We start from the raw sequence: 26,422 nt of genomic DNA, 5'->3' as shown, positions 1-26,422 counted from the left end.
TGATCATTTTAACAATGCTTTCGCTGCAGATTTGACAAAATGCAAAGAACGTACCACTGTGAGATTTCTAAAGATAGCTACAGCACTCGACCCAAGGTTTAAGGATCTGAAGCGTCTTCCAAAATCTGAGAGGAACGAGGTGCGGTGCATGCTTTCAGAAGTCTTAGAAGAGCAACACGCCGATGCAGAAACTACAGAACCCGAACCACCAAAAAAGGAAATCAATCTTCTGCTGGTGGCATCTGACTCAGATAATGAAAATGAATGTGTCGGTCTGCACTGCTTTGGATTGTTATTGAACAGAACCCATCACCAGCATGGATGCATGTCCTCTGGAATGGTGGTTGAAGCATTAAGGGACATATGGATCTTTAGCGCATTTGGCATGTAAATATCTTGCGATACTGGCTACAACAGTGCCATGCGAATGCCTGTTCCTACTTTCAGGTGACATAGGAAACAAGCGGGCAGCATTATCATCTGCAAATGTAAACAAACTTGTTTGTGTGAGCAATTGGCAGAACAAGAAGGCAGACTGAGTGGACTTGTAGACGCTAAAGTTTTACATTGTTTTATTTTTTAATGCAGTTTTTTTGGTACATAATTCTACAATTGTAAGTTCAACTTTCATGATAGAGATTGCACTACACTACTTGTATTAGGTGAATTGAAAAATACTATTTTGTTTGTTTTTTACATATTTGTAATAAAAAATAAATATAAAGTGAGCACTGTACACTGTTGTAATTGAAATCAACATATTTAAAATGTAGAAACTTCCAAAAATATTTAAATAAATGGCATTTTATTATTGTTTAACAGCGCTATTAATTGTGATTAATTTTTTTAATCGCTTCACAGCCCTAGCTTATTTTTAACTCCCATGTGCAAGGTTTGTGTGTTGAGTTTTCTTAGCTTTTAAAATGGTCACCTAATTGCTAATTCGGAGGAACTGGGTTTATGTTTTTTGCCACATGGTGGCACTAAAGCCGTAGTCCATTTTGCAATTTTATTTTTGCAGTCAATATTGGTTAGCCTCCACCATAGTGGAAAAAATAATTGGTTGTTCCTTTAAATTAGCAGAACATCATACCACATCGTCCAAGTATTTAAAACTAAGTAGTCTCATTTTCTGTACCACTGTGAGGCTCATGTAATATTAAAATGCCAACCATTCTTAAGCTGTTATGTCAAACTTAATTACATGTATCCATCATGGCAATTCTTGACTTGAACACTCAGTATTTATTTTTAAATGCCATTTGTAAGAATTTATTTGGCATGCAGCTTTGGCTTTTCCAGTTCTCTTTTTTGCTTATTACAGTCCAGCAATAGATTTTCCTCAGCAGCTACATGACAACTTACACTCCTGTTCAGGTCTAGAATGGTAAAAAGTGTGAATTAAAAATTGCAACAGGTATTATGTAGACCCTCTCAGACAGCAAATGTACAATACTAATTCCAATAAGCATGGAATGTTTAATCACCTACCCCTTATTTTAGGCCCAAGTTTATCTCCCTTGTTTTTGTATGGTAAATCATGCCTCAAAAATGTTGAATCAGAAATTGAGGCTCGTTATTACATTAAGTTCATACTAGGCTTGGGCTTTTCAAAGGGTCAAAGATTTCTCTCTCTCCTTGTTACAGAAGTTACTAGATGCTCTTTCCACTTTGTGTTCATATTCCCTCACCCTGCATCAAACATCCACACAAAATACCCTCCACTGTAACTCCCCCAGTGTGCAGGACTCACTTCCCCTGCTCATCATCACAAGATAGACCCTCCAAAGTTGTCAGGTTAGCAGAAGGTGCACATTTCTCACCTGTAGCATTTGGCTTTGGAGCGGAGCCCGGAGCTGGAGCGCGGGCCAGTAGGTTATCCAAAGCTAGAAGCTGGGACACAGACTGTTTGCTATTGTAGTTGTCCCCAGAAGAATTAGCTATCAGCGTCTGTCTTAGGGAGCAATACAGCCAAAACAGAATTTAGAATTAATCTGTAAGTTTAATACCCCAGCTGGGGGTTTCTCCCAAAATGCTGCCTCTCCTTACAATGTTTAGATGTGGAGGAGTAAGTACAGTAGTAACTTAAGGAAAAGTGAGACAGGGAGGAGACCTCCTAGCACAGGTTCATGATGGGGCAGGAAGCCCAGGGCAGTTTTCAAACCTGGGTGCCTAAAATTAAATTCCTAAATAGAAGTGACTTGAGATTCTAAGCAGCTGCAGTTCCTATGGACTTTTGTGAGTGCTCTACACCTCCGAAAATAAAACCAATTCATTTATTGAGGAGCCTAGCTTTAGGCATCAAGTCTGTGGTCAGTTTTTGTTTGCTTTTTTAAATAAAGTTCTTACACAATGGAGTCCCCGTATCTCCTCCCTCCAACATTTCAGCACAATATATTTTAAGTCAGTTTTGTTTAAATTGTCTTATTTGTTTCTAGTGTAGCTCAGACAGGGTAAATTAGCCATTAGTCCATACTATGGATGGATATGGTACCATTAAAATAAAACATGTCCAGTGATTTCCTAGTGTACCCTTTTCCCCAATTTTTAGAAGATATTTTTTAAAAGGTAATCTGACACACCCAAATAGAGAAATCCTAGTTGTTTGGATATGTTTAATACTGGCAGTAGATTGAGGTAAACTGAGAAAACGAGATCCCCGAGTCTCAACGATCCTTTCTAAGAAGAAAGGGGTATACAGTTAAACTATAGGAGCTCTGCTCAGTAAGGAGACAGCTCCCAGGGATTGGGCAGATAAATATTTCAATGCAGTTACCAATCTAATTTCAGTTCTACAGCCCTGCCCCCATGACCGATCAGAAAAGTGCTCTTGTAAGGCTCTTTAGGGTATTTTCATATTTTACCTGGATCCCATTAGTTAATATAGGACAGTCCCATGAACTGATTTCAGTCAGAAAACCTTTGTGTTCTAGATAACTCCATTGAGATCACCAGTAATGAGCAGTCAAGTTCCCACACCAGTCAAGGTCAGTTTCACTTATAGCAATGGCCCACCTTGCCACTTATGATTAGAATGGAAATGCTAAGGCAGATTACTGGGCTACTGTTTTTTAAGTCACGCATACCTTGACTTTGAGTACTATTTTTTCTTAAAGGTTTCAGACTCTCATCAGGATAGTTCCCCCACATGCTCTCTGCTCAGGAAAGCACAAGCTTGAATGCTCAGTTAACATACTAGGTCTGCCCTGAAATGTTTCTCCCCTCCCCCCTCCATTATTTAGACCTACTGTTGCCTTCAACCCGTACCTGGAAGAAAGCATTAGCTTTAATTTCTTACCCACCTTCAGTAAGATATTCCAAATAGCTATTATATAAGAAATAGACAAACAATCCAATTTAGTTTGTTTAATGTTGTACAAAAAAAACTGGTGACTATTACAATGAAAAGTGATTAAAACACTGAATCACATTCGCCATCCCACTATCTAAACAGTTGAGATTCACTTTGCTATTCAGACAATAGAAAGTTTAGCGGTTTTCAGGGGGAAAAAAAAAAAGAGACATAAAAAAAATCCTTGCGTCACATGTATTCTTCCCTCTACATCTTAAAGCTGTGCTCACAGAGACGGCTTCTTCTATCACACTCTTCAAGTATATGGGAATTCAGTTGTAAATAAAATTGAATCTAAAATAAAAAATAGTTGCACCATGCAAGAGATTTATTTTCATCATTTATATGTAGAAAGTGATTAAATGAGTTGTGCGCGCAATATTTTATTTCTGAGCTAAACAAACACACACCTGACAGAAAGCAAAGATGAGATTTCCAGTCAACAAGTATTTGTACTTCAACCAGTAATTGTCTACACCAGGTAAACACTAACCTCAGCTTTACACACAAGTATACTAAGGGATCCAATCCTACAGAACTAATTTTTCTTGAACCTTCAAAAAATAGCTTCTCTGGCAGAGAAAAGCCAATGTGAGTTTTGTTTCCATCGCGGGGACAGGAGGAGGGGAAGTCTTATAGTGTGGAAGAAAATTGCTATTGGACAAACACTGCATATGTCAGGAGTCAGGCATGAACAAGAAGCTACACATAAGAGTTATAAACTCTTAAAACTGAAGTTTGCAGAGTGAACAGAGACCATTATGTGAGAAATAGGAAATCTAATTTGTACTGTGTCAAGTATGTATTGATCTCAATTTTCAGATGTCCTTGCTTTTAACTGCTTAGGATCCAGGTTTAGAGATTTGAGACTTCAGCTCTGGTTAAGCTATTGAAAGAGTAGTAATTAACAGTAATACAACCTGTGCCTGCTTAAAGATCAGCATTTTGTTAGTTTTTTGGAAGAGACTTCCTTTGTGGTCTTTATATAGGAAAATTACACCAGCAGTTGCAAAGGCTGACAGCAGATAAATTGGGAGATAAAAATAAAGAGTAAGAATGGTACAAGCCTTTTAGGATGCTACCAGTTCTGACATCTCAGAGATTTTTCCATGCAAGCAGGTGGATGTGACTGGTAAAGAATAGAACCTCTTTCACTGACAGTTGACAAATTAACCTGTGGGTTGCATGGCAAGTTACTTGAGTAGATGCTCAGCGACACCACAGGCGACACGAAGAATAAGATCACTGAGCTCTCAAGCCTGATGAGGTACAAACTATTTTCAGTAAAGGAGAAGGCTAAGGAATGCACATTTCTTATCTGAATGGCAGTGATGCACCTCAAATATATTATAAAAAACGCTGAGAAATTTATTAGTCAGCACAGTAGTTGCTTATACTGTGAATCTGCCGCATACTATACCTGCTCAAAAGCTGAGGAAGGCTGGAAATGATAGGTCCATATCCTGGGGCATTGTCATAGAGCTCAAACAACGGTGCAGCTACCAGCTTGTAATTTTTTGGGACCGCAAACAAAGCTAAAAATGAATCCAAGATTGAAACAACTTTTCCATTGTTAATACTAACAATTTCGAACTAAGGTTTCACTTAGGGTCCCTCCCCCCTTTAAATATAAAATCACTTCACTGTCATCCAAAACGACAGTGTCCCAATGGGCTTATTTTATACAATTAGAAGTGGAGCTCTTATGCTGAGACTTTGTACATATGCACGCCTATCCCACCTATTATCCTGGCAAACGATCCCAATTTATGAGGACTCCAAATCAGGATGGATTAAAAAAAAAAAAAAATTGGATATTTTTATTAAAATTATATATAAATATCCTATTTAAAATTAAATTTGAAAGTGGAAGATTGAAAGCTTCTCTCTTTCACCCACAGATATTGGTCCAATAAAAGATATTACCTCACCCACTTTGTCAACCTATGTTAAGGCCTAAAATCTTCTTATAATCTATTAAAATAATTTAAATTAAATACAAAAAAAAATAAACAAACAGTACATGCTTGCTGCCAAGTTTTAAAGAATACTGACTAGTCATTTTCTTTGACTATATTTTAATTATTTTGCATTCGGGGCATGAGATCCTTTATTTCTCTCACCCCATTCACTTTAGCAGAACACTTATTAAACTTTGTTTATGGGCCTTGCTTTACAGATGACAAGCTTGTTTCCATTAAAATCAGTTTAACACCACATTTGTTTTCAATATGAAATGTGAAACTGTTGTCTCAGTAGTTGCACACAAAAAAATAGAACACTGATTAGAATCTCTGCTACAAATGCTTACCCTTTTCCTGCAGCTGAACCAAGAAGAGCTTTTTGTGCTCTTTAGGTTTTGTAATATGAGCTGGAATATAGGGATACTGAGGGAGAAAAAAAAAAGATTAATTAGTTTGTACAGCACTCTGAAAGTACACAGTGATCTATAAGTGCTTCTTAAAGAATCGGGAATGAGTCACAGAGAAGGACATTACCACATGATGAAAAGAAACTACATCTGATACACCTTTATTCACTTTTAAAAAAAACTATATTATAAAACATTAAGAAAGACATTAAGCCCCCACAGTTAAATTTTCAGAGTCTAGAAAGTGTTGGCAGTCTCAAAATGACATTACCACATTGAAATAGGAAACAGGTAAGAACAATCAAGGACAGCAAGAGAAATTGAACCACATTGCCAAGCACGTTATCACTAAACAATTCAAAATAAAAGTTTAAAGGGAGCTTATCTTCTTTACAGGATAGATGTACTAATTACACCACACTCTGAAAAACTAAAGGCCCAGCTGTAGTTTGGGTCTCTAGTGCAGCCAGCAAAAGGAACAAATCTTCAAGCAAACAAAAAAAACCAGCAAAGGAAACCTGACATGCCATGGCTGCCCAAAAAAGTTGATTAGTAAATGGACTCAGTTTTTTGCAGAAACACACCTTGCTAATTATTTTTAATCATCAAAATTTATGCAGGCATGGACACTGACCTGTGGAGGTTCAAAGTTTGGTCTCCACCAGTTACCAATGCAGTCATCAATCACCCAGTCTTGCTGAACTCCATCCTGACGTCCCAGTATCTGTCAAAATCCAGTTGCAGTCAGAAAACCTCTACATGCTCCATTGCTAGTACTCTTAGGAACCAGATACTGGAAGCATTAAGGGATGCTGTAATAAGGGTTTAATGCAATTCAGAGCCAAGCTAAAGTAGTCTTATATTAGAATTAGAATACGTATGTACTAACCGATGTACTGATGTAAGTCGTCCTCATGTTCCAGACAAGGTATAAAACTAGGCTTAACTACATCTCTCAGGGTGGGATTTTGCACACCCCTGAGAGAGGCAGCTATGCTGATGTAACTTTTCAGTGTAGATCAGCCTTTAGAAACATTTTTTGAAAATATGGTTCACAAATGCAATTGAGTGTAATTGACCCCAAGAGCTAGAATATAAAGCCATTTAATCAGAACTCACAGGAGTTGTCTAAGTAATGGATTGTCCCTGGTGTATAAATTAAGCACCTAGTTCAGGATAGCAGAGGACAATTGAATTGGATGCAGAGTTATCCACAATGAGGCCCTTATCATTGACTGGGTCTGTCTATCATCACCACCGTATCTGAGCACCATAATCTGATTTATTCTCACAATATCCCTGTGAGGTAGAGAAGTGTTAATCCCAGTTTACATATGGGAAACTGAGGCAGAGAGAGGCTAAGGGGAGACTCGTCTAAGGTTGTGCCAGGTCACATAGGAAAGTCTGCGGTGAACAGGGAATTGAACCCTGGTCCCTCAAGTCCTAGGCTAGTGCTCTAACCACTGGACAACTCTACTTCTCTCTGGCAGAGGCAGATTGCAGTTTTCTGAGGCCCCAGGCCAGGAGCAAGTGGAGGCCCCCTGCTCCGCCCGCCCAGCTTCTGCCAGGGACGGGGCTTGCCCCGCTCCGCTCGCCACTCCAGCCAGGGACGGGATCGCAGGACAGGGGCTTGCCCCGCTCCCCAGCGGGAGCGCCGAATGGTTAGAGTAAGGCAAGCCCCGGCGCCTGGACCTGTTCCCACAGGAGCACCAGGCGGGCAGAGCAGGTCGCTCATTTTTCCAGGACCCCCAATTGGCCGGGGCCCCTGGGCACGGGCCCTGTTCGCCCAGTGGCTAATCCACCACTGCTCTCTGCCACTATCATAATACAAATATACAAATGAAGTAGTAGATCATACTATATGAACTACCAGAAAGAAGTTAGTTGGGAATCACTGAAGCACTCAAAAGGCTAGGAATGGCAAAAAGGCTATTTATAATGTTTTGTCCAAAAACGTTCAAGAACGATTCAACATTCAATTGCATTGGAGATAACTCTAACAACGAAAGAAAAATGAAGAAAATATACCTCTGTCATTAAACGTTTGAGACCTTCTACCTCATCTTCTCCTGGATTGAGTTCACCACCTGGTCTGTGAAAAATTAATGATGAGAGCTAATGTTATATCTCTTATTTTATTTATAAATATATTGACAGGTAAGTTTAAGGGAGTCTCAGTTCTTCAGTTTTAGGGATTTACAAACTCACTTTCAAGCTCTTGACAGAGGAAATAGAAAAAAGAGTCTGAACTTTCAAATTTCACCTTGCTGGATTTATTACAACTTCAAAACTAAATAGGGTAGCATGCATGGTCACTATGATTTTTTGAGGCCATCACCTCCAATTAGTTTTTTCATGGCTACAATGACTTATTTTCAGTAAGACGTGATAAACAATAATGTGCACTGTTCCTACAAGGACTTCTGAAAAGGACACGGTTTAGCTACAAAATTTAACAGAAAGGGCCTAATGATTTTAGAAAAATGCAAAAAAAGGAAACGGGTAGATTTGGCTGTAGGAATTGTGCCTTCATTTGTTTTAACCCCAAAAACAACACTTGTAGGAGTGCACAAAAACTAGAAGGTAACCCATTGTGGGGAGATAAACCTGCACTAGTCGGGTGGTCCGGATAACCCAACAGGTCTTTTCCACCTCTAATTCAGAATTTTGTGAAATTTACAAGAATTAGTCTACTTTCTCTTTCCATATCAAGAAAAGCATAGCAAGGAAACAGGATGACCTATAAGCAGCTAGATTTTTAAATTCAGCCTCAATGATTTAACATGTTAAGTGAGTGTGTTTATACATGATTTCCCTTCATCATGTCCCTTCATTCAGGGGCAATAATAATTACTGGTGATGAATTCTAAGAACATCGCCTGTTGATAATGTGTACTACAGTGAAGACTAAAAGTCAGCACACTTAATAGCACATCATCAACTTTCTGCAGGAAAGAGATGATTCAGAATGTTTCCCCATATAAACATTTGCAACAGCTGGATCTCACACTTCAATCCATGCTCAATGAGTACAGCTGAGCAGCCTGTACACTTGCTGTAGGACTAATCTGTTATTTGGAAATGCTTTGTGATTCTACTAAACGTTACTGCCATGTCAAGTTCCAACAATATACACTTACAGTTTGAAGAACGTTGTACCTAGCTGCAATAGTAACACATGGGGCAGCCTATGCTCGTGTACAATCAGAACACCCTCTACAGTCCGCCTCATTCCAATCTTGTCAAATTCTTCCCTCATGCGCTGAAACCGGGCTGCCACTGAACTGTCCTTCTCATAAAGGGGTTCCTTTGTGCCAAATGTATAATTTGTAAGTGGATACCTAGGAGGGAAAAACAAAACAAAACAAAAACACATATTACTATATCATGAAGACTAATCCAGATCTCACATGCACAAGTGCATAGTACTTAACTTGAGGGTCAGCTACTGTAGTTGCACAATTAGCAATCACGGATTTCAAAATATTTATGATGAAATAGTCTCATTAAATTATTTGGGCTCCACTTATGTGAGAGACTGTAGACTGTCCCTCTCCCACCAAAAGAGGGAACTGCTGGGTCACACTCAGTAGCTGGTCCAGGGTTTGAAGCTTTCTGCAAATGGCAGTAAGAGACTCAAGTAAAGAGCCCATACCTCTGTGACCAACTGGATCTCAGCACCTGCCTGAGTGAGGAGAGATTTTAAACTTGTGGTTTAAAAATCTGTTTAACAGACTTTTGAACACTCATTCTAATAACAGGGAATAGGTTTGTTAATAAGCAGGGGATGTTCCATTATATTTTGATGATTTGTACTTGATTTTATTGATCTGTGGTATGCAGGTGCTTTGATGAAATATGCCAATATACATTTCTCAATAAGTCTCAGTTCAATGTGATGACTATTAATGTAATTATAAACATTCAACTTGAAATCTGTCTTTTTTAGGTTCTTCTTTTCTACAATCTTAATCTTAGAGACAGCTTCCCAAATTCAGTGCTACTTTGGAATTCCCCCCCCCCGCACAGAAACCACAAAGGCTAGCACTCTGAATACCACAGCTTGCTCTCATGCATACTGCTATTCTATAAGCAGCTCTAGTTTTAGAAGCTCTTAATGAACATCCTCTCAAATCCAGGTCCCTTGTTTCTGATCACTGGTGTCTTTATTACCCGCATTACCATTTTCTTGCATTTTCTCCTCTTTATCTGTAGCTTTAGGATTTCATCCCTACTTTCTTCTTACACTTAATTTATTCCAAAAATCTTAAATTCCAATTCAGTCTCTAAAATAAGGTTATATTTACCATACAGCAATGCTGTTCACTTTATAAATGTGTCATTCTTTAACTGGGTCCAAAAAAAATTCCACCTGTACTGATAACACAAATTCCAAAGAATTACAGCTTCCTGATATTTTTTTTCCTCCAGAAGGAAACCCTGAACATTAACATTTTCACTTTTTAAAATGAGTCTTATCCCTTTGGGCTGTGAGGATAAACTCGACTATATAAAAAGTGATGCATGACTGTCTTTTTGAGTTTGTAATTGTTAACTGTTGAGTATTGACTATTACATTTTTGTTATTTGCTGTTACTGCAACTTCACAAATCTACCTATCAAAGAAGAAAGTACCAGAATGTGCTGTCCATTGTAAAGCAAAGCTTGCTTCAGAATATGGCCCACTAAGGCAGTTACATAAAGAAAATATTTTTATTGCACATTAGCACTTGCATCTTTGATACTCAGTGTAAACCATGTTGCATTCTGCAGCTCCCAGTAGTCCAAATATTAAATATTTTTACTGTACAGTCAGCAAACACTAAACAGTGAATACACGTGGGGTACAAACTTCTATGTCCCATATTCAAGCTCGGGTACTACAGTGGTAGATGCAGCACAAAAACCTTAAGTAGAACCGATGTGCAGGGCTCCGAAAGTAACGTGCTCTTCAATTTCACTAGATAGCAGCACTATAGCTACACCTCCAGCTACTCCGAGGTGGATGGTCCAAACGCCTCTATTCACAGACTGAAGGTCTCTTCCAGACCAAGAGGTCTTCCCAGTTACTCAGAGTTCAGTCCTCCCCAGCGTGAGCGGATAGGGTTAGGAGGGACCTACTTCCTGCGGGCCGGGGGGTCCCCCCAGGGGGAGGTGGGGCTGAGGTATAAGCAGGGGGATGGGGAGGAAGAGTTGATGCCTTTCTCCAGCGTCTGCAGCTCCCGGGGACTGAGGGGATTTTCTCCCGGGGGAGATCTACGGGGCGGGTCTCTCACAGAGAGAGAAGGGGTGTCTCCCCCAGCGAGGAACGGGGGGGTCTTGCCCCCGCGGGGCTGGGCACTCACAGGCGGACGGCCTGGTCCCACAGGGGCCGGGGAATGGGGCGCGGGGGCCGCCCCCGGGGGCCGGGCACTCACAGGCGGACGGCCTGGTCCCACAGGGGCCGGGGAATGGGGCGCGGGGGCCGCCCGCGGGGCCGGGCACTCACAGGTTGATGGTCCGCTCCAGCGTGAGCGGCTTGGTCTGCTGGATGTATTTGTTCCCGAACTGGTTCACCCCGCGGGGCCAGCCGGTCTGCGAGCGGTTGGGCGGCACCACGGACATGGTAGCGAGGGGGGCTGGGTCACTGCTGCTCAGCGGCGGGAGCAGCTTCCACCATTAACATCCCCGCCAGGCCTCACACACCGCCAATGGCTGCGCCGGAACCGCCTGCCCGCGCGCCGGAAAGGGGAACCATCGAGACTGGAGCACAGAGCGCCTGGACCATAGAGAGCGGCAACGGCTCGTCTTCCGCCGCCCGCCCTTCTAGCCGCTAAACCCATTCCCAATGCAGGACCCCTCCGCGTCCCTATTGGCTGCTGTAGCCTTGCCCTGCCCCACCCCCAGGCCTATCAGAGCTTTGCCCGGCCCTTCCCGGCTCATGCCGATTGGCTCCCGTGACTGCGCGAGGGATGATGGGAGTTGTAGGCGCCTCCTCAGGCTTGCTGTAGCCCCGCGTGCCGGAGCGGGGACAGTTTCACCATGAGCGGGACGCGGGCCCGGGACCCCGCACAGGGGGAGCCGGGCAAGAAGCGGGGCAAACGGGAAGTGCGCGGGGAGTTCTCGGCGGCCATCCGGGAGCCGGCGCTGAAGGAGAAGGCGGGGGCCGCCTGGGGCTGCAGGGAGCCGCTCAACCACGGTACCGGGGCCGGGCCGGGAGCCGGGCCCCCGTCGCTGAGGAGCGCGGGCAGGGCCCGGCCCGGGGCGGAGGGGGCTGGGCAGGGCCGGGGCGAGCGCCAGGGCCGAGGTGGGGGCTGAGCTTCACCGTGTCTCATTTACCGCCCTCAGAGGCCATCGCGCTGGACCCTGTTCCCTTCTGTCACGGCGTGATCCCCAACTTCCTCCCGTGCCCGGGCTTCCTGGACGGGCTGCAGCGGGAGCTCCTGGACCTGGATTGCCACCAGAAGTGCAACGATTTGTACAAGTTCAAACAGGTGCTTCTAGAGTGACCAGACAGCAAGTGTGAAAAATCGGGATGGGGAGGGGGGGTAATAGAAGCCTATATAAGAAAAAGACCCAAAATCGGGGCTGTCCCTATAAAATAGGGACATCTGGTCACCCTAGGTGCTTCTCCGGGACAGGACCTCTGCGTCTTTATCCCAATGGCACAAATCTGAGCGTGACGCGGTGCATTTCCAGAGCCCCTTTGTCAGAGCCTCGTTAAGGGCTTACAAACGTGAGCTAAGCCTCCTACCGCTCCTGCGGAATGTGTGACTGCCGCCCCGTAACAGCTGGCGACGCGGGGAAATGAGGAGCAAGACCACATTCTAGGGCTAATATTTTCAAAAGCTGCCACTGACTGTGGAGTGGCTCCGTTTTCAGATGCCGGATTTGAGGCACTTTAAACCTTATTTTCAGAAGGGCTGAGAATGCGCAGCTCTTACTGACTTTAATTGAAGTCTGGGGTGTTCATTATCTCTGAAAATCAGAACCAAGCAGTTTTGAGAGTTAGGCACCCAAAATCAGTGACTGCTTTTGGAAAACTTGGCTATATCTATCTCACACGTCTAGGCTTGGAAGGATTCGATTTTTATCAGTAAATTTCAATGTCACCATACACAAAAAAACAACAAAAATATTTCCAATAATAATAATAATTGAAATTTACAGATAGGCAAAGTAAGAAAAATGCTGCTTGACAACTTATTAGAGTTTGACTTAAGGATATTTACTTGGTATATTTTGACAAGTGACATTGACAACTTGTGTTTTAATGGTTATAAAGCTTTAACTTTTTGAATATCAATGTCTACTGTCATTAAATAATTATTGTCCAATCCCATTCAGTTTCCTGCAATTGGGAAAATTCAAATGAATAAACATTGGAAAAAATCTTTAAATCCCATAATTTTGCACCACTGTAAAAATTTAAATCGATATAATAAAAAATCTTTAAAATCAATATCAGTGGCTCTCAAACTTTTTTTACTGGTGACCCCTTTCACATAGCAAGCCTCTGAAGGCGACCCCCCCCCCTTAAATATATAAAAAGTGTTTTTAATTTATAACACCATTATAAATGCTGGCGGCAAAGTGGGGCTTGGGGTGGAGGTTGACAGCTCGCAACCCCCCCCATGTAATAACCTCGTGACCCCCTGAGGGGTCCCAACCCCCAGTTTGAGAACCCCGATCAATATTATCTGTTGAAATTATTTTTTAAAAATTTGAATTCTGCCAAGCCTACATATGTGCCATGATTGTCTCTGTGGTCTGTAGGGGATCTCAAGTTAATGGCAAAGCTGGGAGTGAAACCCCTTGAGGCCTATGTCCCAGTCTTCTGCTCTGATCATATTACCAGCTCCCTCCTATTGCACTCTGAAGTTTATAATTGTAAAGCAGTCTAAGGAAGATTATTCTTCTTGGGGTTGTTTATGTGCTGTGTTGCTTGTCTATCTATATCCATATGAACATGAAATAGTATTTACTGATGAGTCCATCTGCAGCTCTAATTCTGCAGAACTGCAGGAGAATGCAGGTTTAAACCTAAATACTAGACAGTAGTAGTTCTTTTCTGGTTTCTCCACCCCTGGCCCTCTGAAAATTGGCTGTCACTCCATCTCTGTCATCTGAATGAGAAATTCCTATGTCTACGTCCTGTACATTGCTGAACATCGAGGTTCTTTGAAGGTGTGGTAGCTCTAGAATACAGATACTCTCCTCCCAAGTGCAGACACTTCTTTGGCATGTCAGTGACTCAACCTTGCTACACAGTCTTGGACTGGTGCCCTGAGACCTTTAACTTGCATCGGTGATGGTGGCATTGTGCCTAATAACTTTTGGGTTACTTAATTCCACTTTTGCCTGCGAGGGCCGTCTGCTATCCATTCTGCACTCCTGTTCCAGAATAGTTGCAGAAAAGTTACACTGATGATGGTCCTAGAAATATTTATTTTAAGTGCTGTCCTTAGTTATTTCAACTGTAACTTAGAGCACAGTCTAAATGAAATAATTGTTCTTATTTTCCATGCATGTCCATAGTCTGATGATCTGACAAAGAGAAAAGAGCCTCACATCTCGGCATTAAGGTAAAATAGCTCCTGTAAATCATGGCAAATGATCAGGCACCCTTTTCTAGAAAAGGGACATGACCAGAAAATGAAAATCATTTTGTGAAAAAATTGTGAAAAATCCTGTTTCAGGGTTGTTCAAAATGGACTCTCTTACGTAAATGTTTCATGATTATTTTTCTGATATATTTTTAAGTGGATTGGGACCGTTTTTTAAAAGACTATTGCTAGAATTTTTTGTTTACCAAAAACTTTCTATAACTATTTTTATAATGTTTACAGTAAACATTTCAGGAAAAAATACCAGAAAAAAAGGCACAGTTAAAAAAAAAATTATCAATATTGTCAAAATTTTTGTGAGCTTTTCATTAAAATTTCATTTTTGGGAAAAGGCAATTTTTTCCCATGACACAACATTTTGTTCAAAAAATTTCAATTAGCTGTTAGTGTAATACCCTATTAAAGAGACACGTGTTACAGGAGAGTACAGTTAAGGCAAAGCAGAGAAGTTGTGCATCCCTCACCTTGTAAGGTATATGTTAATGAATGAATCTAACGTGATAGTTTGCCTTAACAGATCCAGCACTGGCTTTGCCAGTTTGATTATCTCACTCTTTTGTAGAGGTGGCTATAACAGCAGGCAGTTGCTAAGGAAAGATTGGATTTGATGCTGGACAGGTCAGTGAATGGAGCTTTGAAGGGAAAATCTAAGACGTAGATTGAAAGCTGAAATCCCTCTTTGAAGTGACACCGAAGTGAGAGCTTAGCCCGGAGCAATGCTGTAGTGAAGAGTTTGCAGCATTTCTATTATCAACTTCTCTTCTGACAGAGGGGTTTAATAGCCCAATGGGCTTTAAACTCAAGGGTTCCTGTTCAGATCCATCCTGAGTCTATATTAATGGAAAGTCCTTGGCATTAGATGGCTGGTCAATGGCCTCCCACACCACAAAAATCATTCCTGAGATTGCTCACAAGATAATAAATTAGTACCAGTCTGAGAGAGGCGTATGCATATTTGCATACGCCTCTCCCTAGAGATTTTCTGCGAAACCCACTTAGCTTTATTATCCTAAAAGTGTGTTCTTGTCTGGCACATTGTTTAAAATAGACCTTTGAAGCTCATAACACTTCCCAGGGTTTACACTGGCTACGTCTCTCCTCTAGAGAAGTTACATACTATCCTACAATAATACATCACTCCAAAGCTATTTAAACTGAATTCAATAAGATCTCGCAAAGATATTTCAGGAAATTGCCATATCTGTCAAAGGAGGCTGTCCCCTCTCTACTTCCCAGTGGTCGAATAAAAAATAATTTAACTTGCTAATTGAGGGTCTCTCCCCCCCCCCCCAACCTGCTTTCATAACTGACATTTGTGTACTCAGAAACTTACAAAATGTCCAGGGCCCACACAAATCCTTTAGATGGGGTAAAGTGGCATATCACTTCTGTGTATGTGATCATTTTAATTATATTTTGCCATGTTAATGTAACCGTCCACCATATCTATCATGCCTGATGCATCTTTTTGGTTTGGTTTGGTTTTTCTTGTTAAATCTAACATCGTCTCTTAACAAAAACCCCATTTATCTCCAAACTGTGTGGCCAGTTAACTCAAGCTGTATGCTATACGCTTTACTGTTTTGGGGGAGGGGGAAAGAAATTGCATAGATTCCCCCATCCACCTAGTTCTAATGATCATCTCAGGTTCCTCCTTGATTGCTTCCCCATTAGCATTTCAATCCTCTCACCCTCCGTTCCCCCAAAACACTTATTTTTTAGCACTGTAAAATTGCTGTTTAGAAGTCTGAAACTTTCATCTCTTTCTTTACTGACTAATTCCATCCTCAACTGCTTTGTTGCTGTAAATGTTTCTCAGCAGCACAGGGGCTGCACTCCTGGATGTTTGTTGTAGGGTTGCCCACGAATGCAGGACTCCTGGCAGGAATTATATGACAATGTACTCGGTGCTGCAGCACCTCAGCCTAGGAAACCTTTAATGCTGAGGAGCTGCATGTCCCATTTGCTGTGTGCTTGTCTTCTCAGGAAAGTTCTGTTTGAAGAGTTCCGGGAGTGGCTGTCTGCAGTTACCCAGGTGGAGCTGGAACCAATCATTGACCTGTCCTGTGCTAAGTATGAATATACAGGTGAGTGAGCAGGGTGCCTTCTCCTCGGAGGGGGTGGAGAGCATTACATTGCCAAGGGGACCCCAGTTTCAAAGCTCCCTGGGAACTCCTGCTCCTGGAAGCTGTCATCCAGCAAAGCAAAGATTCAGGCAAGAAGCAAGTCAGGGCCAAAAAGAAGAAGTGACATACCTGGGTATTTTTGCTGTTAATAGTTTAAACTGGGCCCAGTGAACTCAAGAGCTTCCCCCCGCCGCCACCCGTCTTTGAAGAAATCCAGTGTTTGTGGCCAGTCCAATGGCCCCAGGATGGCTAGGAGTTCAAATTCTGGAAGTTAAGGTTTTTCTGGTGTTTGTCACTAATATCTTATCTTGTCATGTGGGTCCCCGTGCTGGCCCAGGACGGAGTGGGTCACAGACACCAGACTCCCCCTAGAAGTGGTTCTCCTGGACTAAGATTGAGTCAAATCGATGGAGTGGAGAGAAGGAAGCTTGCGCTGGTACTGCCCATGCTGTCCTGGCTGAGTAGACCTTCAGTCACCAGCACTGTCAGGACAGCATTTCTTGCCAGCAGGGAACTCGCTCAAAGTGCATTTTGATGCCACTGTGGCTTTAAGAGACAGTGTTTGAATCATTCAGGGAAGCTGAGCAATTTCCTCTCACTGAGCAGTAGCGAGAGGAGAGGAAGGTGGCAGGAGGGCCCTGTAGCTACGCACTTTGATGGACGGGTTCAGCTGATGTCATTGTAATGGAGTCCAAGGAAATTACACTTACGAGGTCTGTGAATCAGATGGGCTTGTGGCCAGGTGAGGATGCAGCCCCAGGGAAGGGGGTGGATTTTCTTTCAAAGGTGCAGGGATGGGGAATGGCCACTGAAATGAATGAATTCTGCAAGCCTGCTAAAGCTTGTGATTGCAGATGCCCTGCTGTGCCATGACGATGAGCTGGAGGGACGGAGAATTGCCTTCATCCTGTACCTGGTTCCGCCGTGGGAGAAGAGCGACGGGGGCACTCTGGACCTGTACAGCACAGACGGTAGGCTCATGGTCCCTTGGCTCTGTACGTCTGAGGATGTCAGTTATAGGGACGAATTTGGAACACTTTGCTACTGTGTGTCTTCGTAGCAGACACCGTTAAGGGAGAGGAGAAGCAGCTTCGTTCAGGTGGAGGCTGGTGTATTGCAGTGACCGATGTCTGAGTGAGACAAGTGAAGCTGTCACTCGGGATTGTGCTACTGGTGATGGCTCAATGTGAGGACTAGCCTTTGGGGGATGAAGCAGATGGTGGGGGACGGACATGAAGTGTGTAGATGAAGAGGGCAACCTTTTGTTTCTGACTCGTAGCTGCAGAGGGAGGTGAGGGTGATGCCAGTAGCCACACTTCTGCCCAGTACCCTCTGTGGACTGGACTGTTCAGTGACTGAGATCCAGGCAGGAGGAGATGCCCACCCTGATGGGCATTTAGGCCTCCCAGGCCAGCTTCTTACTCTGGAGCTCCCTCCTATGTGGCCTGCAGGACTTACCAGTCCCAAGTGGTTCTGGAACCAGCACAAAGGGGCTTGTGGGGGCAGATGGGGATTTCATGTCTGACTGTAAAGAGCATGTGCGGTCTTTTCTTGCTCAGGCCACTTTCAGCCGCAGCGGGTCGTCAAGTCGTTAGTCCCTTCATGGAATTCCCTGGTCTTCTTCGAAGTGTCTCCTGTCTCTTTCCACCAGGCAAGGAGCTGCTCTTCTTTCTTCAACCCAGTGTGATTGCTGTAAGCATCCATTGTGTGTATTGTGGTAGCACCCTAAGGAGCCCCAATCAGAACGGAGGCCCCATTGTGCTAGGTGCTGTACAACCACAGAGCAGGACAAGGGCTCTGAATAACATCCTGGCTCCAGTGTCAGCCGTCATGTTCTTTCTGTGAGTTCTAAATAAAACCATCTCACGGACACCAGAAAATACCACGGGGTGGGGCGCACAGCAGCAGGGGGTCGGAGGGGAAACAGCAATGAGAATGTGTTAACATAGGCCAGCCGTGTGCTCAGCTATGTGGCATAGGGTTTTATTTAAGCTACAAGTGAGATAAATAACAGAAAGCCCTACTGGTCATTCCCTGAGCTGTTATCCGTTGGCAACTTATTGTAGGCATGTAAAGCCATGTGAATTCATAGCTTAGCCTTGTGACTGCCTCCTGCTAACTGAAACTTAGTCCCGTGTTTAGCAACATTCAAAGTCCTGCATTCAGTCATTGACACTGTTAATATAGGCTTTAAAAAAACAGCTGACTGTATTGGGAGTGCTTTTGTCAAAGGCTCCCAGACACAGAGTTCACCACATATCCCTTGGAGTACTTGCGATCGTTGAATCTCTGCATTTGACCCTTTTATTGATGAATCTAAGTGCCTTTGTGTTGCCATTGGATGGCTGAGTGAGGGTCAGCGTGATACAAACCCCTCACAGCAGAAGCCAGCAAAAATCCCTTTTCTCAAACATCCAGCAAGGAGCATTTTGCTGTTACTTCCAAACACATCTCTGAATCTTGGTCCAGGCTTCCTTTTTTTCATAGTTCGGAAGTGAGCTGGCATACAAGAGCACCTCCTAGCACAGCAGTGACCCACCACACTTAGCATATTGGTGGCATCTTTGTTTTCTAACAAATGGTTTGGGGAGTTGTTGCCACCACCCCAAATTACTCAAAGCCCCCTAGGACACTATATATCCTGAAATGTGGAATTAACACCTATAGTTAATTTCACCCTAAGCCACATTGAGGTGACTAGCTCTTGTCAAATTTTGCACTAATCAGTCGTCTCATCATAATACAGAAGCCCCTGACTTCCACTGACCAGTCTGGAATTCACCCCAGTTCAGGGAGCCTATTAAAGTCTATTAAATGCCTGGGTCTTTTGCACAGAGGTGAACTTCGCCCTTAGCAAGTGGAACAACTGCATCCTGATGAGAGAGGGTTCTACAGTATATTTTTAAAGGTAAAAATAAACATATGTAAATTACCGTGTGGCTATTGCTCATGAACTGTGACTGCTTCCCATAGTACCTGTCCTGGGCACCCTTTTTTGTGTTTCCTGGCTAGCCACATCACAGCTGAGTTTTGCAGATCATGGTAAATAGTAATCTAGCAAACCAAGCAGCAAAAAATTTATCCCATAGTTCTTGTTGGCTCCTGCTCTGCCCCGGGAGTAGGGGCTCTAAAGATAGTTCAGGGGTTAAGGCTCTGGACTGGGCCACAGGAGATTGGGGTTCAATTCATGGTCCTGCTACAGACTTGAGCAAAACACTTAAACTTACTTTGTTTCCCCCATCTAAATTGCAGACAATAATCCTTCCTGTCTCCAGACCTTTGTCTGCCTAGACTGTAAACTCTTTGGGGGCAGGGACTTCTCTTACTAGGTGCATGTACAGCATCTCGCACAATGAGGCTTTGAGCTGAGTTGGGGCCGTTAGGCATTGCCATAATACACACATACTAGATGCTAATCGTAATGCGATTCTCACCTTTTCATTCCAGGTGTCTGAAGTTCTGACCAAAGGGAAGTGCCGCTTGTCTGTGAGTGGTTGGTTTCATGGCCCGTCGGTGGCAAGGCCTCCCCGCTACATTGAATCCCTCTTGCCCCGGAGTCCCCATCTCCCATACGATGTAAGCAAAAAGCAGAGATCTGCTCGCCCCCACCCAGCCTCCTTCATGTCTGTGGGATACTTAGAAGGCACACAGTTGAGGCAGTGGGTTCCTAGAATTTTACAACTCCCTCTTTTCCTCACTGTTTTCAGCAATCTCTTGGATGCTTAAAACTGAACCGTTAACTTCCTCCTCTCTCCCATCCAGTCATTGGCTTTGAGACCAAGGATGAAAAGTGCAAGGTTGTATTAGTAGCCACTGGTTTGGGGAGAAGGCTGGAGAGTTCTGTTTTGGTGGTGGGAGTAGGTCTATTGAGAGCTTTGTGTAAGGAATTCTGTGCCCATTGCAAATGTCTGCAGCAAATGCCGTGGGCAATAAGGGGATGGTCCAGCCCTACGCCATTGTGCGGGGGAAGTCCCATTATCTGTGTAATCTCAAATCCAGCATTCAAACTGAGATGTCGTTTCTATTTCAGCATGAAATCTTGTATGAGTGGATCAACCCAGTTTACTTGGACATGGATTCCCAAGCCCAGATCCAGGAGGAATTTGAGGAGCGATCAGAGCTTCTCCTGAAGAACTTCCTTAAGGTGGGTCCAGGATGATGTGCTGTGTGTGGGCTTGTTCCCCAGTTGTGGTGCTGGTGGGCATTGTGTGGAACACGAACTGGTAGTGAATGCGGTGGGTCATTTGTGCAGCTGAGAAGCCGAGATCCAGCTGGTCTTTCTTCCTCCTCTTAGTGGCTTCAGGCAGGAATGGAGGAAATGGTGGCTGCAACCCCCCCCGATTTATCCTGGTGAAGTTATGTAGATTGTAGCCCCTCCTCCGCACAGGGACACCCTGACTGAACCACAAACACTGCTCCAGCTCCTCGTGGTCCCTTCTCTCGTCCCTGCTCTGCCGCCTGTCCCCTAGCCCTGTTTTTGGTGGAATCCCTACCCTGAGTCCCTGTGTCATATAGGCTAGTCTCCTGGGCAAGAAGCACTGGGTGGGAGGAAGGGTTGCTACACCACTTGTGAAATACATGACCAGTAGAGGCTATGCTCTGTGACTTGGCATCCCTATGGAGGCTGTGGGTCCTGGGTGTGATTCACCCTGCCTGGCCCTTTGTGCAGTCACATATACCTGTGTAAAGTGGGGAATGCGCTCACCTGTATGAGCGCAGAGGATGCTAATCTAGTAGCATTTCATGCCCGTTCTGCACAGGTGTAATTGATAATACAAGCTGCAGGGCAGTGGAGGATCACAACCACCACCCCAGCCCCTGGATTCATCTAGCCCCGGCTGGGCTGTGGGGGACAAATGCAGTTCAGAGAACTAAAACTGGATGCCTCACACAACAGCACTGAGCGGCTACTATTAATGCACCAGGAAAGCTTGTGGAGCAGATGTGTGTTAAAGGGTTCTGCAATGTGTTTGGCTCCTAGGGAGAGAAATTTCAGCTTGTGTGTGAAGCTCTGCAGAAAGAAGACATCAATTGGAGCAGCCGAGGACCCCCCAATAAAAGGTAGTGTTGTGTCTGTGCTGCTGACTCCTGCTGGTTAACTAGGTCAGCCATGTTCTGCTGGGGAGGTGCCTACCAGATATTCTCCTTAGTCTGAATGTTGGAGCCTTACCAGCTATCTGCTCATCACATCCCCCCTCTCCTCCAGATGTTATGAGAAGGCTGAGGAGGGGAGCCTTCCGGATGTCCTGAGGAAGTGCCTGGAGTTATTCCACTCCGAGGCCTTGTTCCTGCTGCTCTCCAACTTCACAGGCCTAAAGCTGCACTTCCTGGCTTCCTCTGAGGATGAGGATGAGGAGGGAGAAGAAGGAAGAGCTGCAGATTGCACTGGACACAGCTCTTCCAAACCCAAGCAAGGAGAAAGCAGTCAAAAGGCCAACGACGGGGCTGACCAAGTAGATCAGCCTGAAAATGACCCCCAAACCAAAGAAAGTGATACAGAGAACAGTAAGTAAAGCCAGCAGGGCCGGAGTTAAAAGAACGAGAGTGAAAACCTGGTCCCCATTGACGTCAATGGCAAAACTCCCATTGCCTTCACCCCTAGGCTACAGTCAGCTTAAGAGTGACCTCTGATTTTGAGTTCCCACCTTCAGCCTGATTGCCACAGCTTCCATTGACTTCACTGGAAGTGGTGGGGCTCAGCACCTGTGTCAATCAGGCTCAAGATGTCTGAAGTTGGACACCCAAAATCAGTGGCTGCTTCTGAGAGCATCTGGCCTGAGTCAATGACTTTCTGCAGGTTACACATTTAGTAACAGTATTTTAAAGTGACCTCATCACGTTGAAATCTAGTCAAACTGTTTAGAAAGAGTTAAATAGCTTCAGGAACCACACCTGTCCTGAACCCTTTACCACTTGTAATGTGGTTTTACACCCACATTTTCCTAGTACATTTGTTCTGTGAAAGACCCTGTTGCACCCTAAATTACCTAAGATTCCTGGTGGTGATGGAAATCAGTTTCCTCTTTTACACTCCTAGCCCATGGCCTCCACTACTTGAACTTCCATTCCTCCCCTTCTGTGTTTTTAACCACTCCCATTCATTCTGGCTATTGTGAAACATTGTGATTGACTGAGGAAGCAAGAGGCCATGGGGTTTAGGGGAGGGAGGGTGCGAATGATAAACTGGGGCTGCCAAACCCTCAGAATCGGAAGGTCTCTCCACATCTTGAGGGATCCCAAAGCACTTTCCCCAACTTGATCTGCACATCCCTGGGACGGCTGAGTATTACACCAGTGCAGGGAGGGGAGTTTGGGGCAACACCCTATTCCTGTTGAAGCGCCTGGGTGCCCATACAGAGGATGCTGGGTTTGAAGTTTTGAGCTGAAAGCCTCACGGACTGGAAAGCCACCTGGAGCGCTTCCATTTTTCAGAGGCTGGTAAGAGCATTGCTGGACTCCATATGTTAGCCCTGCCTGGGTTTATCACATGGCAGCTCCTGGCCCCCCTCAAACATGGCACACGCAAGGCACATGCCTGCGGGGAACTGGGAATGAAATTGATGGTGGCCATGGCCTTTTCCTCTCCTCATCTCCCACTGGGGCTTCCGGACCCAAATCTATCTGCTTTACAGAGGAGGTATTTCAGAGGCTAAATAAAGATGCAGAGCTTGTTTGCCTGCCTTCTCCTTTGGGGCGGTAGATGTTAGCTCTTGTGCAGCTGCTGTATCCTCTCAGGCTGGTTAGACTCTTGCTTTCCTACCTAGGCTCAAGTGTCCCCATGTGCATGGGGGAGCTGAGGCACTGGACAAATGGCCACTACACTCTAGTCCATGACACCCAAATCACAGAGTTTGCCCTGGACCTGCTGTTCTTCTGCGGCTGCGAAGGTATGTGGGGAGATCCAAGCCTTCCCTTTCCTTGCTGCCAAAGGGAAAGAAAAGGGACTTCTGTTAGGAATCATCTAGCCTCATCTGTTAAATTTTCAGCAGTTTTGAAGCCACCAAACCTTTCATGCTGTTCTCTAAATAGAAGGCTCCTTCCTACTTTTCTCCCAGTTCTAAGTGATGTTGCCTGGCGTCCCTGCTCATAGTCATTCGCAGCAGGATTCGGACTGCTGACGTAGGCCAGTCCCACAGTAGTTGGCTCTGTATTACCACACAGTAGCGCTAGGTTACTTCCCAATGGATCACTAAATTCATGTGTAGATTTTTTTTAAAAAAGACATAATACTGAAGCCTGCATTTTTCCAAAGTAACGAGTGAATTTGGGGGTGGGAGGTTATCTGCAGGGCTAGCTAGTCAGGCACTAGCTCGTCACTTTTGAAAACTGAAGCCTAAATGGTCAGAAGTATTTTTGCGTCTTGGTCAGCTGCCAGCAGCCCTGGGGATGCACAAGCCAGAGTCAATATGAGCATGCTGCTGGGACCAGCAGGCCTATCCTATTCAATGTCCTAGTTGCAACTAAAACCTTTGACTCTTTAAATGACTGGGAGGTGTCTGTTCCGTGTGTGTGAAACCCACAGAGGGTCTAGCCGCTTCTTCCTGGGTGTGTGGGGTCCTGGTGGGTAGTGAGGGATACTGATTCAAGCCCATGTCTCTGCATGACAACACTGGCCATAGGTAACTGGAGGTAGTATGGTACCCAAGAATTTTGGAGAGCAGGGTGGAGGTGCTACTGATCTAAGTGGGTCAGTGGGAGTATGGGAGTACGAGAGTGCCCTGAGCTTTCTAAGTCTATCTTCTATTTCACCTTTTCAGATTGGGATGCAGAGTATGGTGGCTTTACATCCTACATTGCCAAGGGTGAAGATGAGGAGGTAAGAGTTGAACACACCATGCTACTTAAGCCCTGGCCAGCAGTCCTGTTCCTAGGGGCATAGTGCTAGAGCAGCACTGAGGTTGCTCTAACCTACACTGGGGAGGTGGAGAACATCGAAGCAGTTCCAGGATTGGGGAGCAATGAAATACTCCCCATCTTGGCTGTAGGCCGTGATTATTGTGCACAGCTGGGCCCGAAATGTGTGTGTCTGTAAAAACTGCGCACTTGCCATGTTTTCTAAGGGTTGCTTGTCTTGGTCCCAGCCCCGAAGAGCTTACACTCTATCTCTGCCTTTGTTTCTGTACAGCGCCTAACACAACAGGGTCCCAGTCCTGTTTGAGGCCCCTGGGTGCTTCCATAATAACAATGGTAATATTGGGTCAGTGCTAGGCCCCTTTTAGATGAGGCAAGTGACAACTGTCTAATAAAGAACCTAAGCTGATGGGTCTTAATATGCAGCAGGCTGTGTCGTTTATTCTCAAGCTTCTGCTGGAGTCATGCCATTGGTGGCAGTATTCAGCATAAAAGCTCTCACGATATTCTCCAGCTGTTTGTTGTAACATAACTTATTTTGGCGCTGGTTCTGATGTGAATAAGATCTTGAAAATTGTTTTTGTGAAAATAACTCCTGCTTCCCCCTCCAAGAACACCAAAACAAGATCTCCCTTGTCTGTTCTAGCTGCTGACGGTGAATCCAGAGAACAACTGCTTGGCCTTGGTTTACAGAGACAAAGAGACTTTGAAATTTGTGAAGTATGTTAACCATCGTAGCTTGAAGCGTCCAAAAAAACAGAGCAGAGCTGGATTCTGGGACTTCTCCTTTGTCTACTATGAGTGATGGCACTTGGCATGGTCATGTTCTGAGAGGGAATGGCTTAGTGATACAGTAATGGGTTTGGAATAGGCTCCTGGACTGGCTTCTTAGTAGCAGCATCTGTAATGCATGGATCGGTTGGCGCCATTTGATGAGCCTAGATTTGATTTAAGCTGACAGCAAACTTCACCTGACAGCATACGAGCTGTCATGCTGGTGCTGAAGTCCAAGTGACTTTCATAGGTGTGGTTTTTTTTTAAATAACAAACGGAAGCACTGTTCTGCTGTCCGATCTTAACTCTTACTCACTCTCACATTCTGGTGCTGCTCCACCAGAGGGAGTCTTACTTGGATCCGTAACACTCCACTCTTGAATAGCTGCTTTGCATAGCGTTCCAGCCCAGCTCTCCTGAAGAGCCCTGCAATGAATGTACATCTTGCCATGAGGCACATCAAGACTTTATGTAACCCCAAATTGGTGACTGCTATGAGCACTGCACAGATTTATACTCCAAAGCCTTCAACTGGTCATCAGGAGGAAAGAACCAGGCTTTGTTCCAAACCAGGACTTCCTGACTTTCCCTGATGTGCAAGCCATATCTCTTCCGGGGCCTGATTGTTCCCTCTGCAGTGAGAAATAGTACATAACTGCTGTATTATCTAGGAGCTGGTGGGTACAGGAGAGAAGCTTGTCAAAATGTCTGCCAAAAACATGGTGGTTTTTTTTCCCCCCCCAATGAAAAAAGTGAAACCTTGTATATCTGGGAAGGGACGAGGTGGGGAGAGATGATAGTTGAGGGGGAGCCTTCAGCCTCAGTCTACGTGTACTGGTACAAAGAACAAACCCATAGGGTTTTGGTGAGCAGGGAACGGGGAGTGGGAGGATCTAAGCAGGGGTTAAAATAATGTGGGCTGGTGGAAAAAACATAGTTAAGGGCCTATCCACCCTTCTTGTCTCCTTGGCAAATACAGTAGGTGGGGTTGCCATCCCCAGTGTGTCTTCTCACCATCACCCTTCAAGCTGTGGCCTAATTCTAGCTGGGCAGAGGCGTGGTCTCCATCACTCTCGTAGCCAAATACCTAATTTTGCATTCTGCGCAGCTTGTTCCATCTAGTCACCCCAGGCCCCTGGGGTTGCAATAGGCTAGTTAGGACACTGGTTGCTCAGCCATGACAGGAGCAGATTGGTGTGACCTGCTGTCCCCGCGCGAGGTGCAGTTCTGATTTTGCTAGGCGTGCCACGTTGCTGAAGCGGTGAGGCATTATCCGCCCACTCACTGGTGCTGTCACACAACGTGCTGGCGCTCAGGAAGGAACAGTGTGTCTGAGTTCTGG

The 26,422-nt window shown here is 44.6% G+C and overlaps 2 protein-coding genes across 2 annotated transcripts; one reads left to right on the top strand and one right to left on the bottom strand.

Moving 5' to 3' along the window:
* Window positions 1–3,351: 3,351 nt before the first annotated feature.
* On the bottom strand, window positions 3,352–11,437 carry NUDT21 (nudix hydrolase 21). Its single transcript, XM_026652652.2, has 7 exons — window positions 11,212–11,437; window positions 8,864–9,064; window positions 7,752–7,815; window positions 6,358–6,447; window positions 5,664–5,739; window positions 4,773–4,887; window positions 3,352–3,646 (listed from the first exon to the last, which is right to left on the bottom strand). Exons 1-7 carry the CDS (start codon window positions 11,325–11,327, stop codon window positions 3,625–3,627), a joined length of 684 nt encoding a protein of 227 aa, XP_026508437.1. The 5' UTR covers window positions 11,328–11,437; the 3' UTR covers window positions 3,352–3,624.
* A 261-nt stretch (window positions 11,438–11,698) lies between these two features.
* OGFOD1 (2-oxoglutarate and iron dependent oxygenase domain containing 1) lies at window positions 11,699–26,400 on the top strand. Its single transcript, XM_026652651.2, has 13 exons — window positions 11,699–11,901; window positions 12,051–12,196; window positions 14,241–14,287; window positions 16,316–16,416; window positions 17,310–17,426; window positions 18,015–18,106; window positions 19,903–20,031; window positions 20,486–20,599; window positions 21,437–21,516; window positions 21,662–21,960; window positions 23,220–23,342; window positions 24,213–24,271; window positions 24,953–26,400. The coding sequence occupies exons 1-13, from the start codon at window positions 11,745–11,747 to the stop codon at window positions 25,109–25,111; spliced, it is 1,623 nt and encodes a 540-aa protein (XP_026508436.1). The 5' UTR covers window positions 11,699–11,744; the 3' UTR covers window positions 25,112–26,400.
* The last annotated feature ends 22 nt before the right edge of the window (window positions 26,401–26,422 follow it).

The sequence above is a fragment of the Terrapene carolina genome, unplaced genomic scaffold, assembly GCF_002925995.2.
Source record: "Terrapene carolina triunguis isolate 2854851 unplaced genomic scaffold, T_m_triunguis-2.0 Scaffold130, whole genome shotgun sequence".
In the NCBI taxonomy this organism is placed as follows: Eukaryota; Metazoa; Chordata; order Testudines; family Emydidae; genus Terrapene; species Terrapene triunguis.
Note: the sequence above shows the minus strand (reverse complement) of the source record. Positions and strands in the feature narration are given on the sequence as shown.

What these genes read in the sequence shown, in the direction of transcription:
- NUDT21 (XM_026652652.2), bottom strand. Translation starts at nt 11,327, where the DNA reads ATGTCCGTGGTGCCGCCCAACCGCTCGCAGACCGGCTGGCCCCGCGGG. An exon ending in CTGGAGCGGACCATCAACCT is followed by an intron (nt 9,065 to 11,211) that starts GTGAGTGCCCGG and finishes TTTCCCTCCTAG; the next exon opens with GTATCCACTTACAAATTATA. An exon ending in TCAAACGTTTAATGACAGAG is followed by an intron (nt 6,448 to 7,751) that starts GTATATTTTCTT and finishes GGATTTTGACAG; the next exon opens with ATACTGGGACGTCAGGATGG.
- OGFOD1 (XM_026652651.2), top strand. Translation starts at nt 11,745, where the DNA reads ATGAGCGGGACGCGGGCCCGGGACCCCGCACAGGGGGAGCCGGGCAAG. An exon ending in CGAGGACCCCCCAATAAAAG is followed by an intron (nt 21,517 to 21,661) that starts GTAGTGTTGTGT and finishes CCTCTCCTCCAG; the next exon opens with ATGTTATGAGAAGGCTGAGG. An exon ending in CCAAGGGTGAAGATGAGGAG is followed by an intron (nt 24,272 to 24,952) that starts GTAAGAGTTGAA and finishes TGTCTGTTCTAG; the next exon opens with CTGCTGACGGTGAATCCAGA.